This window comes from Neolamprologus brichardi, chromosome 19, assembly GCF_056152115.1.
Source record: "Neolamprologus brichardi isolate AB-2024 chromosome 19, ASM5615211v1, whole genome shotgun sequence".
Taxonomy (NCBI): domain Eukaryota; kingdom Metazoa; phylum Chordata; class Actinopteri; order Cichliformes; family Cichlidae; genus Neolamprologus; species Neolamprologus brichardi.
In genome coordinates, this window is record NC_142122.1 from 13,126,401 (window position 1) to 13,143,199 (window position 16,799).

General features: G+C 40.9%; 3 protein-coding genes across 4 annotated transcripts; all 3 read left to right on the plus strand.

Moving 5' to 3' along the window:
* Positions 1-526: 526 nt before the first annotated feature.
* Positions 527-2,101, plus strand: LOC102782459 (uncharacterized). The gene has a single exon (XM_006798405.2). The coding sequence runs from the start codon at positions 599-601 to the stop codon at positions 1,646-1,648; it is 1,050 nt and encodes a 349-aa protein (XP_006798468.2). The 5' UTR covers positions 527-598; the 3' UTR covers positions 1,649-2,101.
* A 2,122-nt stretch (positions 2,102-4,223) lies between these two features.
* On the plus strand, positions 4,224-7,944 carry sumo3a (small ubiquitin like modifier 3a). 2 transcript variants are annotated; one of them, XM_006798407.3, is made up of 4 exons: positions 4,224-4,364; positions 5,245-5,373; positions 5,464-5,535; positions 5,674-7,944. In XM_006798407.3, the coding sequence occupies exons 1-4, from the start codon at positions 4,344-4,346 to the stop codon at positions 5,734-5,736; spliced, it is 285 nt and encodes a 94-aa protein (XP_006798470.1). In that variant the 5' UTR covers positions 4,224-4,343; the 3' UTR covers positions 5,737-7,944. The 2 variants fall into 2 exon arrangements, with proteins under 2 accessions (XP_006798470.1, XP_006798469.1); XM_006798406.3 differs by having other exon boundaries at positions 5,245-5,535.
* A 1,528-nt stretch (positions 7,945-9,472) lies between these two features.
* LOC102783238 (thrombospondin-type laminin G domain and EAR repeat-containing protein-like) lies at positions 9,473-16,546 on the plus strand. Its single transcript, XM_006798408.3, has 13 exons — positions 9,473-9,804; positions 10,785-11,008; positions 11,502-11,848; positions 12,268-12,358; positions 12,455-12,611; positions 12,706-12,837; positions 12,918-12,988; positions 13,108-13,266; positions 13,354-13,555; positions 13,635-13,867; positions 15,524-15,702; positions 15,825-15,926; positions 16,113-16,546. Exons 1-13 carry the CDS (start codon positions 9,720-9,722, stop codon positions 16,264-16,266), a joined length of 2,136 nt encoding a protein of 711 aa, XP_006798471.2. The 5' UTR covers positions 9,473-9,719; the 3' UTR covers positions 16,267-16,546.
* The last annotated feature ends 253 nt before the right edge of the window (positions 16,547-16,799 follow it).

Here is a 16,799-nt window from a genome sequence, read left to right on the forward strand (position 1 = left end):
AGCTAAAACCCCCAATTTTTAGCATTTATGTTATGAATACTGTGCAAAAGTCTATAGCCACTCCTGCTTTATATTTTTCTTCCAAGGAAAATGGGTTCACTGTTAGTCTGTTGCTAGGCAATATGATGACCTCATGACATCTGATATAGATAAGAACTTTTGGGGCCCTGAGTCGTGTGTGTGTTATCAAACTCCTGATTGAGTAGTAGTTCACAGACGAACACACACACACACACACACACACACACACACACACACACACACACACACACACACACACACACACACACACACACACACACACACACACACACACACACACAGATTTGTTGCAGGCATGTGTGCAGTTAAGGTCATTGAGCACATTCTTCTTCACTAGTACGGTTACTTCAACGCCAATGCCTTCTCCTTTGTAGATGAGAGACGCATTGTTTCCATTGACAAGCAGCAGACGCATCTAGTAAACGTAGAGCGGGCGCAAAAAATGACGTACCGGCAGAGCGCAGCAGCGGCCAGCGCAAAAAATTCGCTCCAGCCAGCGGTCAGTGCAGCGCATGTCGCTTCCTGTGTCAAGGGGCCTTGAGAGGGTCACATCACAATGCCTAGAAAAAGGAAAGGCTCTTGCCGCAGCAGTAAGGATGCCATGCGGAAGAAGAAAATCAGGGCCACTGAATCTCAGCATCAAAGAGAATCTAGACTGGAAAACGCCAGATTAGCAGAAGCTGCACGAAGACAGCGAGAAACCAGCGAAGAGAGACAGCGTCGTTTAGAAAACGCCAGAGAAGCCCAAGCTTCGCGGAGACGGCGCGAGAGCAGCGAAAAAAGACGACTTCGCCTGGAAAATGCCAGACTGGCCCAGGCTTCGCGGAGACAGCGCGAAACCAGCGAAGAAAGGCAACGTCGATTGTACCATGCCCGGTCGGCTCAAGCTTCGCGAAGACAGCGGGAAACCAGTTTGGAAAGGCTGCAACGTCTGCAAAATGACCGCCTGGCTAAGGCTTCCAGAAGACGGCGTGAAACCAGCTTGGAGAGGGAGCATCGCCTGGAAAATAAGCGGCTGGGGCAAGCTTCACGGAGATTGCACGAAACCAGCGAAGAGAGACAGCATCGCTTAGAAAATGACAGATTGGCTCATGCATCACGAAGACAGCGAGAAACCAGCGAGGAAAGACGGCTTCGGCTGCAAAATGCCAGACTGGCTCAAGCTTCACGGAGGCAGCGAGAAACCAGCGAAGAAAGGCAGCGTCGATTGGACCATGCTCGGTCCGCTCAAGCTTTGCGCAGACTGAGAGAAACCAGTTCGGAGAGGGAGCATCGCCTGCAAAATAATCGACTGGCTCAGGCTTCACGGAGACTGCGCGAAACCAGTGAGGAAAAGCTGCATCGCTTGGACCATGCCCGGTCCGCAAAAGCTTTGCGCAGACTGCGAGAAACCAGCGTGGACAGAGAAAGGCCGTCAGAAAACGACAGACCATGGCGCCGTGAACATTATAGACTGCAAGTGCTCAATGCTTCCCGAAAGACAAATGGACTCGGCTTTCCAGCACCTGTATGGAATTTTCACGAGTCTGCTTTTGAGGAGGGACAGGTGCACTCTGAATTACCGTCACTGTACACAGTGAACATCCAGAGTTTTGTCTGCGTCTGATTATGGTGACAGTGTTTATATGTATGCTTCTCCGTCTCCCCAGAAGCCTCTTGATTCTGTGTATCACACTTACTCACCGTTGTATCTTATATGAAGGAGTGGGATTTATTTATTTAGAAGGCTGAAAGACATTTTAGCTGCACCTCCCATTCACACTGGTCTTGGAGAAACTGGATTTGAATACCTTGCTGCCTAAATGAGCTACAAAGAAAACAAAAATTGTGAAACTGCATTTTTTGATTTCATGTTAAGTGTCTGTCTGGATTTTTCTCCTGGCTGTGTCATGGTTCTGTTTGTTTGTCTGTCTGTTTGTTAGCAATCTTGAGTCCACAGTTTTCAAGGTATCATTTTCATATTTTGTGTGATGGTATGCCAGTAACAGCTGGAGCTGATTTAATTTACAAAAAAATCAGGTCACGTCAAGGTCATGCCAAAATCAATAAAATCTTTATATTGCTCTTCATATTACCTTATTTTTTTTAACGGGTTGTCTTTACAAAAATATGCAAGCCTAGGTTAGCTAAGCATTTGACCTTGACCTTCATTGTCAGCACCCAAAGGTAAAGTTGACCCAGAAAAGTTTTTCAAAAAAACAATATCGAGTAATATCATAGTAGTATATCATATAAAAGGCCATTGAGAGCTGTACAACCTACCACCCCACCCCGGGCCTCCCCCAAATACCATGCCCTACAGTGTTACAGTGACAGCATAAAGTTTTGCAAAATCACGCACTGAAAATGAAAATATTTTTAAATCTCAAGGTTTTTTTAGCTTATAGAAGCCAGAAATTTTAGTCAGTTGTACTGCAATCATATAGGTAAAGATAATAAAACAGACTATTTTAGTATTCAATGCTTCAAGGACATAGATCAAAGGTCAGACATTAGGATGTCTTTATAAAAGCAGGGTGAGGTCGCTGCACTGTAATAAAAGCAGGCTGATGTCAGCATGTTATAATAAAAACATCACAAAACATCTATTTTTTTTAGTATAGTAAAAAAAGTATAGTCCTTGCCCTTCAGGGTGAGTTGCACTCTCCAAATGCTCTTGTTTTTTCAATTCGACATCACAATGACACCATAAAGTCACAAAGTCACAGACTGCACGAATTTAACTTAAACTTAACTTATAGAAGCCAAAGATTTCAGTCAATTCTGCTCCAGTCATATGGGTAAAAATAATCAAATACACCACTGTAATGTGGTATTTATGTTTGGTATATATTTTAGAATATCTTCAAGGCCATAGGTCAAAGTTCAGGGTCACACAAATTAGGAAAAAGCTTTAGTTTCCATTGGATCATCTCCTTAAAGTGATATATTAGTCATTGGGGGATATAAGCACTTTCTTTGTTTGAGCTCTTTAAAACGTTATTTTTTCAGTACAACATTATATAACTTCAAAACGCAAAAACACAAAAAGATTAATATACTACACTAGATTTATTACACTAGATTTTGTGAGTGCTCTTGTATGTATTCCTTTCCCTCTTGAAAAAGATCTCCATCGCAGTGAGACTACCTGTAACTAAAGGACTTATTAGTAACACATATATACCAAGTAAGTGGGTTAAAGTAAGGCCACGATTATACTGTCAAAAGGGACAATTACACTGTAGCATGGGCATGCACTAGTTGACTCAATGTCCCACATATTAGTTGGCTCTTAAGTCAGCACAGCTCATAAAGAAATGTGAACTATGGATGCAGTACTTATGCCAAACAAAATAAGCAGAGAAAATCAGATGAAATGAGAGTTAAAGGTTAGACCATAAAATAAACTTCAGTTTCTATTTATCTGTGTTGTATTAACTTTGCCAGGAAGCTGGGAATCAATGCCAAACCAGTGAGGGACTTGCATAGTTTTTATGTTTTTAATGTTAAACATATAAAAATTTGCTATACCAACGTTACCAGTACTTTCCACATTGCCCCACACATTGCCCCTTTCTTTATGTAGTTTGCTACAATCTGACTACCCTAATTGTACTAGAATTTCGTCAGAAGTTTATGTCTACTCATCCTGGGGAGTAATAGCATGGCAATCTGTTCGTTTTTCATGGTGGAGTGATTGTACAGCATACATCTTTAATAACTTCAAAAAAACAAGTTTGAATTTATTTTGGATTTTATCTAATCCACGCAGTGTCAAAAGTACACATACAAGCCCCAAATTATCATGACTTTCATGCCCATAATGAGTGTATTAGAACTTATGACCACTACTGTATTTCTAAACTTCTTAAAACATATAATTACATTAAAAGAGTCAAAGTATTATTAAAAATGACAATAATAATACACTAGGATATTTAAACATTAAAGAGCTTTCCCATTCTGAAGTCTGGTCTAAACTAAACTAAGATGGAAACAAAACCTTTTAAATGAATGCAAATTAAACTACAGAACTTCAATAGCTATCATTTACAGGTGACTCGTTATTTAGTTTAATTTGTGCGCACAATAAGAGATTTTCATATAGATTCCTCGCGTGATCGAGTTTTTTTGCATAGACGCGCGCTCCCGCGATTTGGCAACCACGTGGTGTTTTAAGGGCCAATGGCTTATTTGCAGCAGCGGTCTGAAGCGCGCACCCGTTAGCAGGGCAGAGGAGAGGACAGAAGGCGGCAGAAAGACAAATAAAGCCGAACTAGCAGATCATTCTGTAAACTGCAACGCGAAATCCTGCCGAGATGTCAGAGGAAAAGCCAAAGGTAATATATAGAGGTTTATATAACTGCTCGCTTGTTATGATGGCTGAGGCGAGCTCCTGCGAAACCGTCGCTTATATGTGCAATCTAAAAATGGCCTGGTTTGCACGTTTCTCTGAATCGGCGCAGTGTTTGTTTCGCAAATGAATGAGTACCCGCACATTCATATGTGCGTCTATATGCGCTCACACAGCGCGCTGTAGGTGAGTTTGGGAAGGATGTTGTCCCGCTAACTAGGGTCTAAAAGGTTAGGAGCAGGAATGTCAATTACACCATGATTGTCATTTGCGGATTTTTTTCTTTGTCGAAACGGGACCACGCTATGTCCGCAACGCCGCAAATGCCGCAACTGCAGCAGTGGCAGAAGAGCGCAAATGGAGGTGACGCACTGCCTTAAAAACTGATGTGACTATGGTATTCTGATAGATTTTTATTTTATTTGTTTTAATTTTTTTCGTTGTGCTGCTTGTTGTACCACAATACTTCATAACAAAACTGCTAGCGGCGTTAGCCGGTAGCTAAACTCGCCAGTGGTTCTGAGCCTAGCCCGGAGCTAATGATGCTAACGTTAGCGCCTGTGAGTGCCTTGTGTGAACGCATATGGTAGCATGTCTGTGTTATTGAGCTCCAATGTACGTTTTGTTTTAATCAAAGCATCAATTGAATAGTATGGCAGTAATTCAACACAAGTCACATCTGTGTTTTGTGACACGGCTGTTAAAATTGTGGGATTATATGCCTATTAGTTTACTTTCTGTATGTCTGAGCTAGCAAGGCTAACAGTATTGTGTATGTCGCTTTAAAGAAAACGTATACGTACTATGCATTACTGTGGTTGCTAATCCATTTGTTTATCAAGTGTTAAACCATTGTGTTTCTACAGGAAGGAGTAAAGACTGAGAATGACCACATCAACCTCAAGGTTGCAGGGCAGGATGGGTCGGTGGTTCAGTTTAAAATAAAAAGGCACACACCTCTCAGTAAACTAATGAAGGCATACTGTGAACGACAGGTAAGCTGCTGTAAGTTCTTAAGCAGCATGATTACTTGCACACTTAACTTTGCCGTTCTTTTAACGAAAATGCGGCATCTTCATCTGCAGGGTCTCTCAATAAGGCAGATCAGGTTCAGGTTTGATGGCCAGCCGATCAATGAGACGGATACGCCTGCACAGGTATGATTATTATGCACTTGAAACCATTATTGAAACACATTCTGTTTCTTTAAGATTACAGCGCACTTGTCCTCTAAATAAATTGAATATGTTTGCAATACTGTAAAATAATTAATATATGGAACATCTTTTTCTTAGCTGGAAATGGAAGATGAAGACACCATAGATGTTTTCCAGCAGCAGACAGGCGGGCATTGCTAAGCCCTACCCACCTCATTGACGGCCACCCTCAGAAAACGCCCTCAACCATCTCACTGTCCATCCCTTCCCCACCACTCCCCTCATCTTATTATTATTATTATTATTATTATTATTATTATTATTATTATTCTTTCAGTTTAAAGATGTCTGTCATGGTTTTCGTCAGGTGTGGGCGGGGGGCCTCGTTGGCTGTTTATGGGCTGTCTCAGTCAGGACTGAACTTTTGTGTGTCAACAGTCTCTCTGCTGGCCAATCAGGACACCGATTTCCTTCTGGCACCGCCGGCTGTGATTGGACCAACAACTCATCACAGCTGTTCCTGGTTTGTCACTGCTTTTGGTTCGCTGTGCAGTGAAAGCTTAGTATCCAGTAGTTTGTCACTGTTCCATCATCCATCAGGGTTGAATGCGAGGCTCTGCAAGTGTTTTGTCCTGGGGTCACTGTCAGTGGGCATAAAAATGGTTTGAAGTGGAAGCACTATCTGAACATAATACACACATGCTTCCCATTTCACTTTGCTTTTCTGTGTGTTTGTTGTCTGAATGGTGACTCCTGCTTTTTTTTTGTTTTTGTTTTGTTAAATGAATTTTAATTCTTTGCATTTTAGGTGCTTCTGCAATGTTTCTTTTCTTTTGTAAATGTTATTTTTTTTGTTTTTTCGTCTGTTATTTTAAACATTAACACCCATGGGGCATATGGTCGACATTTTTTCCCCCCTCCTGTACAGCAGTATCAGAATGGGTGTTAGATAAATGTTGTGGGGCTTGGACCAATACTCCAAAAACAGAACGTCTGCTTCATATTTGACGTGCTTCTCTTTAAAAAGCCAACTTCAAGGTGAAAACTGTCACATTTAAAGGCATTTATATTGCATCAGTGTTTGCTTCCTCTTAGATGGCTACTCAGTGAGTGACTGTGGGTGTCTGCGGTACAGATGGATATATGCTTATGCAGAAATGCTTGTTTCAGGGGAAAGAATTCATCTATATCGCAGAAGTGCATCCACGGTGTAAGCTGGTCGGCGTTTGATTGTCTAAAGAGTCTCTTGGTTCAAAATACATAACATTTTTCTTTTTGGTTATGTTTTTTTCCAAAGTGGGCTAGTGACCGGTCCTTGTGATGATCTCAAAAGCAGGTCTGCTTGTTGTAGAGGGTGGACTGTGAGTGGGAGTAACTGAAAGGTTCCTCAATGTTTGTTTTTTTTAGGTCAGGTGTCTCATCCCCTGTATTGCCCTAGCACAAGTAGGCCGACGGGAACACTGAGTTTTAGATGTGCTTTGAAGAGGAGCAGGTTCAAGTTTGAGCAAGGGTATCCAACAGAAGTTGGACTGTCTTTGCTAAAAGACACCAACGACACTTTTCACTGCTGTGCCAGCTGCTGAGATGCTGTCTGCTTGTGTGTTGTTACAGTGGCAGTCTTTCAAGTGGTTATGAGCGTCTTTCACTATTTTTACATTCTGGAGAGTGAAGCATGCAGTTCGTTTCATATCAGGAGGTCAGCCATTGGAGTTTGGGAGACAAGTGTTCTGTACCCACAGGGCCCCGTTCTTCGTATGTGGGTAACCAAATTATCTTTGAATGTAAATAGTCTGAAATGAGCTAGGATTTCTTTTTTTCCCCCTTTCCTCCCCCCAGTTCAGCCACGGTTCATTAAGCTCAAATCCTGAAAAGAAAAACCCAGCTTTTTTGAAGTTAGTTGGATTCAAGTTATTAGAAAAGGTTGCACCTTTCAAAGTTAAAAACACACTGCAACAAAATGAAATGTAGGTTTTAATACGCGCTTTAAAAACTGTGTCTGAACATTTTCAGCTACTACAGTAAATGTTTTTCATCTTTTATATGAATAGTTAAGAGTTGGTGCCAGTACTGAGAAATTAAACCTTATTTCCTTGCACAGCCATCAGTAAGCATCTGTGAATATTGTATTGCACAGAGAAATGTTGAGTGTTTGTGCGACATGCATCTGCACAAGCCAGTCAGCGATCATGATTCCAGCTTTCGTCACACAAAGTAAGAGCACACTTTACGATGCCAACAAGCAGCCTTCCGCTCGCATTTCAAGAACCCAGTGAGCTGGACAAAGGTCAGCTGAGCTAAACTGTAAAGTACGAAGAACGGGGACCAGGTCTTGTCATGTTATGTTTTCTCTACTGATTTGTACATTATTTGTGGTCTTTTACTACTGTATACAATAAATATAGTTTGGTACTCAGACTTGATGTCAAGTTTTTGTGTTTGACCAGCTAATCTGTTTGTTTTAAAGAACATAACTTAAAGCCCCTTTTCTGTCTCCAGAGAAGGGAGGGATGAAATTTGGGTACCCAGATGCACACAGATTGGAGCTAAGGATCCAAAAGCACAGAAAACCTGCTTTCTAATGCGCAAAAGTAACCATTAGGTGGCACCACTGGTCCATACCAATACCATGTCATGGGTTTGCTAAAGCTTTGCTTTCATAAAAACATGAAAGTAGTGGGAAAAACTGTAAACTTAGCTGAAGTGTGTTTCAGAAAATGAGGTTCTGAAGTGGTCCTCAAGCACACTTCTTCCTGTAGTAGACAAAAGATGACTAAATTTAGATAAATGAGTTATTTAAGGACAAACACTGATTATTATCTAAAACTTCACCATCATCTTTATTACCCAGGTCCAAATTTAGAACGTGGCATCTCATCTGATGGTCTGTGTGAATACTTGCATTCAGTATAACCGGAACAGTGATAAGATTAATCATAGCGGCCGATGAGTCAAACCAGGAATAAGGAAAATCAGGCACTGGTGGACAATCTGCATCTGCTTTTCTTCATCTAAACAGGTTCAGGGGTGTAACTGCTGTTCCTGGCAGTAAGAGAGATTGATGAATGGATAAAGGAAAATATACTGGTATGTATTTTGCATCCTTGATATTTGTGGCGTCCATAATCTTAATGTGGGTAGAAGAAGAAAGACTGTGTCATTTGCCTTGTAAATGTGCCGGATGGTTCTGAGAGATCTGACACAAGCTGACATGCCGCTGTTCCTCATGAGCACCTGGTGACCATCAAAATAAGATTAAACAGACTTGAGGAAATCAATGAATGTCGAGTTTGAGTGGCACTAAACACTCCTCTGTAGGAGACTGTACAGTTTCAGGTACTCCACTGTGACTGACTTTGCCCAGCCAGGTTGACATACATGCAAATATGTATTAATTGTAAAAACTACCTGACCAAGCTGCTCTTAGTACTTTGTCCATTACAGTCTTTGCTTATTTTAATACTATTTTGCTAATTCAAAACATATATGTGGTTCAGCATACTATTTAACTTTACTATCTTGAAACATAATTACCTTTTCAATACTTGCAGAGCTTTCAATTAACATCCAGATGTCCTGCACATACATTAAAGTGTGATCACAACTAATATAGTAAAAGTTTAGGCTTGTATGCACTGCTTGACCAAAGCTCATGCAAGTGTTGTTGTTTTCTTTTGATTGCCTTTTAATAATAACAATAAAAAAGCCCTTTAATCAATAATTTTTCATGTGATCACATTCAGATATTGTGTCTGTCTGCTTGTCTGTGAGGGTACATGTATACATTCACAAAGTGGTGCAGCTCACCCCTCTGGCAGGTCTGTGTCATCAGATTTGTGGTTGAGCGAGGATGACTGACAGGGCGCTTAGTGATTTGCATGACTCCGGAGTTTAAAAGGAGCTGCAGGTGCAGGTTTTTCCACACTTATGAATGGATCTCTCCAAGCGCGGATGCTCTGGGACTTCCTACTCCTAACATCAATCTTAGGTTACCAGTGTGACTTTAATGATTTTCACCCGAGTTTCTTCATAGACATTTTTTTGTTTGGAGCTGGAATTCTTCGCAGGCTCAATATGAAGAGTACACGGCTTTCTGGTGTGTGTTATCATTTAGGATAGGCAAAGAAATACCTTCAGTATGGAGACATTCCTACCAACTGGAAACTGAAACAAACCGATTTTCTGCAATGTCAACGCTGATATTTATGCCGTTCCTTCTCCTGGGGTTAAGAGTAACTGAGACAGCCACAGAAACATGGAGGCAATGTACAGGTATTATTCCATTTTTATTCTATTTTATCTCTTCCAGTCTCAGCTGAGTTCAGCACATGTAATGTTTAGTTAATTATTATACAGCGAATGGCTTACTGTTTCATCTAAAACCCAGGAAGCCCCTCTAGCTAAAATACTTTTTGGTAATTCCAGCTGTCTGCATCTGCCTACAGTACAGTAGGAGTGCTTCTCTGTGTGGACGTGCATGCCACTTTAACCTAAATTAACGTCCATAAACAAGTACAGACATTGGGTGTGGTTGGGATTCCACAACAATTCCGTACACATTGAAATATTAGGACGTACACAGCGCATGTTTACGTGATGTCTCATCAGTGTGGGAGTATTATTATTTTTCTGTTATCGTTGCTTAGGAAAGAGTATCTTTTTAAAAAAATAATTAGATAACAAACCCACTGAAGTCTCATAAAACCCCACCACTACCTAGGGCTGTTTCTCACACTCCAGGGTGTGGTGGTGGCAGTAGTACTGAGGCATTGAGGAATTTATTAGTTTCCTGTGGATCCTGACCTTTTTGACTCGTGTCCCTTTAAAACAAACCTCTGGTATGAAGATGCTCTACCACACGCAGCACTTAAGGTATATAGAGTAAGTAATCCTGCTGGTGCACTAATCATTTCAGCTCAAACTTTATATGCTCTTAGGTATTTTTCTTCTTCTTTTTTTTTTTTTTTTACAATAAAGCATCAAATCACACTTTTCATTGCAAAACCTAAAGTTATTAAATTATTCTAATGTACTGAAGTTGAGTGAAAGTGTGAAGTATGGTGAATAGATTACTTCTACTGCAGCCTGAGAGCGATTTTGTTTAAATCCACTTTAAAAACTTTCAGCTTTTATTCTTTTCTAACCCATCAATCATCCCAGGAATTCTGCAGTTTTACTTTTGCAACATGAGGAAGTTTAAAGTTTGGCCATAAAAGTCACTGCCATAGTCTTTATTTGCATATTTTGTTCAGGTTCGCTTCCCCTGGATCTTCTATCTTTTGTCCTTGAGAGGGACCCATCCAAACTTGTGCCGGGGGTGCACATGAAGCAGGCCGGCGGGGTGAGGGGGATTCATTTCTCAAGCCCTGATACCGCACTGAGCTTTCCCTCCTCCCAGATACTGGTGAACTGTGACCTCTTCCCCAAGGAATTCTCCATCGTTCTGACATTAAAAGTCACCGACGGTGCACCCAAGGTGAGCATCTGACTGAAACGCCTCGGTACTAATGACTGCAGGGGTGTGAAAATAGGAATATGTTGCAAGTAATAACAGTTGATTACTTAAGTAAAATAATAGATGCCACCACTCCACCCTGCTTTGCTTGAGGAGATGTTGTGTGTTACATAAATAGAAAGACTGTGTCTCTGCAAACCCAAAACACAGAATAGATTTGACAGAAATTCCTGTTACAGTCCCATATTAACCCTGACAGAAAGATGAATGCATACGCTGCTAAACTTGACACAGATGTCGGTATTGCTCATATTTACTGCCTATTGATTTATTTGCAATTAAACTTACACGCAAGTCTGTTCTTCTAGTGCAATTTAGTGTTTCAAAATGCAACATAGTTCATTACCCATCACCTAAAAAACTCCATTCTTAAGTAAAAAGCGTATGCACTTTGTTACCATCGTCCGCTACCAAATTCAGTGTGTCTGAGCTTCTTTCTTGTTTTTCCAAACAGGGGAATGAATATGTGTTTTCTCTGATGGGGCCGAAAGGACGACCAGTGGATCAGAACAAAGAGGAGAACGATGGAGGCAGCAGCTTGAAAAGCAATAAAGAGTCAAGTATCACCGGAGAAGAGCAACACAGTCAGAAGACGAGAGTCAAAAGTGATGGACGCCTCATTCTTGGACTTAAATTCTCGGGAAAGCGTCTGCACTTCCTTTATAAAGGTCACAGAGGGGTTGTAGAGCACTGGGAGTTTCGAGGCACCCAGCTGGCTGACAGCCAGTGGCACACTCTTGTTTTAGCCATTGGTAGTCATCACGTGAAGCTCACAGTGGATTGCAGCTCACCAGTGGAAATGTAAGCTCAGTTTCTCTCCCCTCTTTCTCTTCTCTGTTCTCTGTTCTCTGGGTGGATACGTCTGTTTCCCACTTTACTCTGTTCCCTCCGATTTTGCCTTGAGGCGCAGTAGATCCTTCACCACAATAAAACGGTCCTGCTCAAAATCTGCGTATGCCCTGCAGCCATATCACAGTAGCCTGACAGTGTGTGATAGATGGTTTTTTTTAGTGGAAACTCCCTCTGGCACGCTGAAAGGAGGAATATCAACACCCACACAGCACTTGTACATGTAATACAGTTCATGTCTCACACTGAGTCCTAGAATGAGAAGAACAGAGTGAACTATTTTAATTATAGAGAATTTAGTTCATTTACAGAAGAAAAACAATTTACTCCACCTATTAGAAATAATTATATATATCTTTTATGGCAAACAGCATTCCCTCCAGGCCTTTCCCTTCAGACCTCAACATTCAGGGATCCAGATTCCACATTGGTAGTCGGGGGTTGTGGAAGGGCTTGTTTTCAGTAAGATGCCTTTCTTTATTTCAGACTATAATAAGATTTGTAAAGGATATGCCATGAACTCGGAAATGATTGCCTCTTCTGTGACCACATATCCAGGGTCTACTGCGACAGCTGGTTTTGGTGCCAGGCTCAGATGCTACCCATCAGATCTGCCCCTCTTCTGACCCCCAGCTAGCAGCTCTGTCAGTACCACCACTGTTTTTAGACCTGCCAGCCACAGGAGCAGAAGATGATAGACATGTGAATACCCATGGTAATTTGCATATGCATGTATTTTTACTCAGTATAAATAAGGCATTGCATGTTTGCTTGCCTCTTTGATTGGTTTCTGGTTTTTAATATGTCAGAAACTGAAGCTAGAGTGTCTGTGGGCTTGGAGAAGTCATGTTCGGAGCAGCTACAGGGCCAGCTGTGGTTTAATCCCCTCAAAAAGGGCCTCTACCTCTGTGACAGTACAGTTTGGATCACTGTGTTAGAGGGTGAGACTCCAACTACCACTGTTTCTGTTCTTGTTTCTATGAAATAAAATCACATAAACCATTCATTTTCATTAACACAGATCGCAAAAGGCTGGACTATGTGCTGGAACATCAGGTGCTCACCACCAGCTCAGAGACCCACGACATAGAGGTATTTATCCACCATTTGCTGTGAAACTTACTTAGGTCTTATTGTCTGATACTTTTGTTTCACTTTCATTTGGGATTTCCTGTACATAAACCCACTGTGAAAAAAAATCCAATCTCCAGCTGTTCCAGGTACCTGGTATGGGTCTGATGGCTGCTATGGCCCATCGGTCGGCATCTGGCTCTGCTGTGTATCTCTGGACTAAAACAGGTTTCCAACTCTATCAGAATATCAGCACCAATGGAGCCCTGGCTTGGAGGCATTTCAGCATGGGCAATAAGGTGTGACAAGTTAGTGGAAAAATCACACTTTAACCCTACTAAAAGCTTTAAACCTATACTCTTTCTCTTTTGTTGTTTTTAATGCAGATATATCTGGTGGTGTCTAATTCTGGGGGAGACAGGCGATTTAACAAAGAGTCAGAGGCGGACTTTTCTGTGATTTACAAGTGGAGCAAAAGGAGAAAAAGATTTGTGCAGTTCCAGACTCTGCAGACTCACTGTGCCCGAGACTGGGAGGCATTTAATATAGATGGACATACATATCTTGCTGTCGCTAATCATAGACAAGGTAATATAAATATATACCTATACTACCTGTTAACTTCCACAGTTCCTGGCATGGCGTCTTTTGCTTGTTTGGCTTTTAGGTGACAAGAATCACACTATAGACAGTGTGATATACAGGTGGAACAGATTATCAAAGTCTTTTGAGGTCCACCAGATGCTCCAGACTTCAGGGGCGTACGACTGGGAGTTCTTCACTGTCGGACCTTACTATTTCCTGGTGGTCGCCAATGCTTTTGATGGCGTGACCACTTCTTTAGACTCCGTCATCTACGTTTGGGTGAATGGAAACTTCCAGGTGTTCCAGAAAATTAAGGTTTGTGATAAGAATAATGTAGCTCAAATAGACTAAAAATATTTTCCTATCAGCTGTTTGCTGCTTCGCTACAAACCCCTCAAAACTCTGAGTGGGTTTGAGGACAGCATGGTTTCCACTCCATGGCAAGATGTCATCTTCTGACCATTTGGGCTTTGGTTTCTCCTGATGAGATCTGTATCTGATGATTATGAAAAACTACCTTAAAAACATGGAAAGATAAAAAGCTGATATAAGAGAGCTGGGGAGCAAGGGGTGGGCATGTCCATGCATTTAACGCAGGGCCAAAAATAGAGTATGTGATTTGCTATGATTTGCTTGAGCGATAACGGTGCTTTGACGTGTAACTGATAGTGAATGGTATATTTGAATCAAGCCACATCTGATGTGAGAGTGTTGACACATTAATAGTCTCGAGAGAAAACAGAAGGAATTGTGTAATTAAGGGGAACGCCCCATGCGAGATGTGAGGATGTACATGAACACCTCAGGGCTGCTGGTAATTAATTAACTGAAATAATAAAGAAAATGGGGCAGAAAACATATTTATCACATACTTTTAGTCATGTTGGCTCTTTGATTTCACAGAGACAAAGTGAGTCTGTTAGCTTATGCCCAGGATCTCAAAATAATTTTAGCCCATTGGCTACATTTAATATTATCAATTTGGATCTCACCTATCCAAATCTTTCCTTTACGCTGAATTAAAAGAAGGGCAAGTTCACTCTGAAAATGCTCACATTTAATGAACCATCTATCTACAAACTGATGAAAGGCTTGACATGTCTTCAGAAAAAAGGCGGATCATATATCTTTGCTTTTTTTGTTTATTGGCATATGCTTTAATTATAGAGAGTCGTAAATCCAAAAGCATCGGCACGCCTCCTTAAGTATCTTCACTTTTGGATGGCGCGCAATAGGTAATGTCTTCGTGACTCTGGCTTGGATAAATCTATCATGGGATGAGCCATTTTTAATGGCTTACAATATTTCCTGGAACAAAGTAAGTGAAAAGTCCAAGTCATATTTAAAGCTGTCCAGTGGATGTCAAAACAATGTCCCAACAAATTCACCCCAAGATTGGAGCATTGGAGCAAAACTGTGCATTGTTCAGAGAAATTTTAAAAAAAATTCAGACACAGCACAACTAGAAAAAGACTGAACAAGTATGGCTTGAGTGGAAAAGTTGCTAGGAAAGACTCTTCTCTTAAAAAAGAACATGGCAGCACGGATTAGGTTTGCAAAGTCGCATTTGAACAAACCACAAGATCTCTTGAAGAATATCCGTTGGAAAGATGAGACCAAAGTGCAGATATCTGACCATAGTGCACGAAATCAGACACAGGTTATCAGCACAAACACCTCATACCAGCTGTCAAGCACAGTGGTTGAGGAGGGATGATTTGGGCTTGTTTTGCAGCCAGAAGGTCTGGGTAATTCCTCTGTATACCAAAGTATTGTAGCCACAAATGTGAGGCCATCTGTTTTGGCTGAAACCGGATCCTGCATGTATCAGCAGTTTCATCTAGCACTGTAAAATATAATACCAGTAGAACTCTTCCCATCAGCAGCAATATGCAACTTACTTAACTTCTGTGTGCCACGAGTTTCCCATTTGAAGGCTAAAGTATTTGATTTATTGATTGTTTCTTTTAGACGTTCTGTGCCACAGACTGGGAAATGTTCCAGATTGACAGCAGAGTTTTTTTGGTTGTTGCCAATGGACACAGACTCCATGGTAATGGACCGAGTCAGTACACCATTAACTCCACTATCTATGAACTGGACATGAGTGCACAGCTGTTTGTCCGCTTCCAGGACATTGTCACCTACAGGTATAGATGTTCAATCACCAGATAATATTTACCAGGTGTACTCACTCAGAAACATTTTCTTGATGCGTCTGCTGTCATTTTATCTGTTCATTATCTCCACATACCTTCCTCTTTCTTTCCAGTGCAGTGGATTGGGAGTTCTTCAGCCTCGGGCAGGAATATTTTCTGGTTGTTGCTAACTCCTTCAATGGAGAATCCTACTCTCTCAACAGCATTCTCTACAGGTATTCAACTTGTCAACAGCACCCCTCCCAATGTGAAATAAGTCCACCTTATTGCCTTTTGGTATCCGCCTTGAAACCATCTCAAACATCACACACACACAATTCTAATATTGATTTATTATCTTACCGTGAGAGCAGATGGAAATACTGCACTAATGGGATTCATCTTTTCTGTTTTGCTTTTAGGTGGCAGGGATATGAAGGATTCGTTCCTGTTCATTGGCTGCCAACGATCGGGTGCAGTGACTGGGAATTTTTCAGTGCTAAAGGAGAATCATATTTAATCTACTCCAGTGCGAAGGCACCACTCTCCAAAGTGTTCATGCTGAAAACCTACTAGACAAACAAACAAAAAAAGTGTGGCTTTGTGTCCTGCATTTGTGTAATTGTACACAATCTATCACGTATGAAAATAATTTGCAAAAGGTCATTTAAAAAGGTCATTTAATGGTTAAATTAATTATTGAAATTTTATTGACTTTTTAAATTATTGTCTGCTCAGAAATTCCCTCAGGGTGTTGGCTGGGGTACCTTTGCAGTGATCAGCCCTGCATACAGTCACCCTCCGCACAGTGATATGTTAACAACTGATGTACCTCATTTTAACACAAAAAAATCACATGGACCAAATAAAGTCTGTTTTTAATATCTATTTGTGTGTATCTTGTGACAAAACTTAGTACAAATTTCTATATACTCTCTCTCTCTCTGTAAGAGCATTGTGTTTTGATATTATTTTGTTTACTAATTGTAATATGTTTTCTTAAATAGAAAATTGTATTGTTTGTTGTTATATTTTGCCTCTGGCTGCATGAATTGTATATGAAAAGTGATAGTAAATTATTGAAATTTAAATAAACTATAATTATTGTG

Excerpts from the sequence above, each read along its gene's own strand:
- sumo3a (XM_006798406.3), top strand. The coding sequence starts at position 4,344 with ATGTCAGAGGAAAAGCCAAAG. Across the intron at positions 4,365-5,244 it reads TGTCAGAGGAAAAGCCAAAG|GAAGGAGTAAAGACTGAGAA; the intron begins GTAATATATAGA and ends GTGTTTCTACAG. Across the intron at positions 5,536-5,673 it reads AGACGGATACGCCTGCACAG|CTGGAAATGGAAGATGAAGA; the intron begins GTATGATTATTA and ends TCTTTTTCTTAG.
- LOC102783238 (XM_006798408.3), top strand. The coding sequence starts at position 9,720 with ATGTCAACGCTGATATTTATGCCGTTCCTTCTCCTGGGGTTAAGAGTA. Across the intron at positions 11,849-12,267 it reads TGCAGCTCACCAGTGGAAAT|CATTCCCTCCAGGCCTTTCC; the intron begins GTAAGCTCAGTT and ends TATGGCAAACAG. Across the intron at positions 12,359-12,454 it reads TGTGGAAGGGCTTGTTTTCA|GGTCTACTGCGACAGCTGGT; the intron begins GTAAGATGCCTT and ends CCACATATCCAG.
- LOC102782459 (XM_006798405.2), top strand. The coding sequence starts at position 599 with ATGCCTAGAAAAAGGAAAGGCTCTTGCCGCAGCAGTAAGGATGCCATG.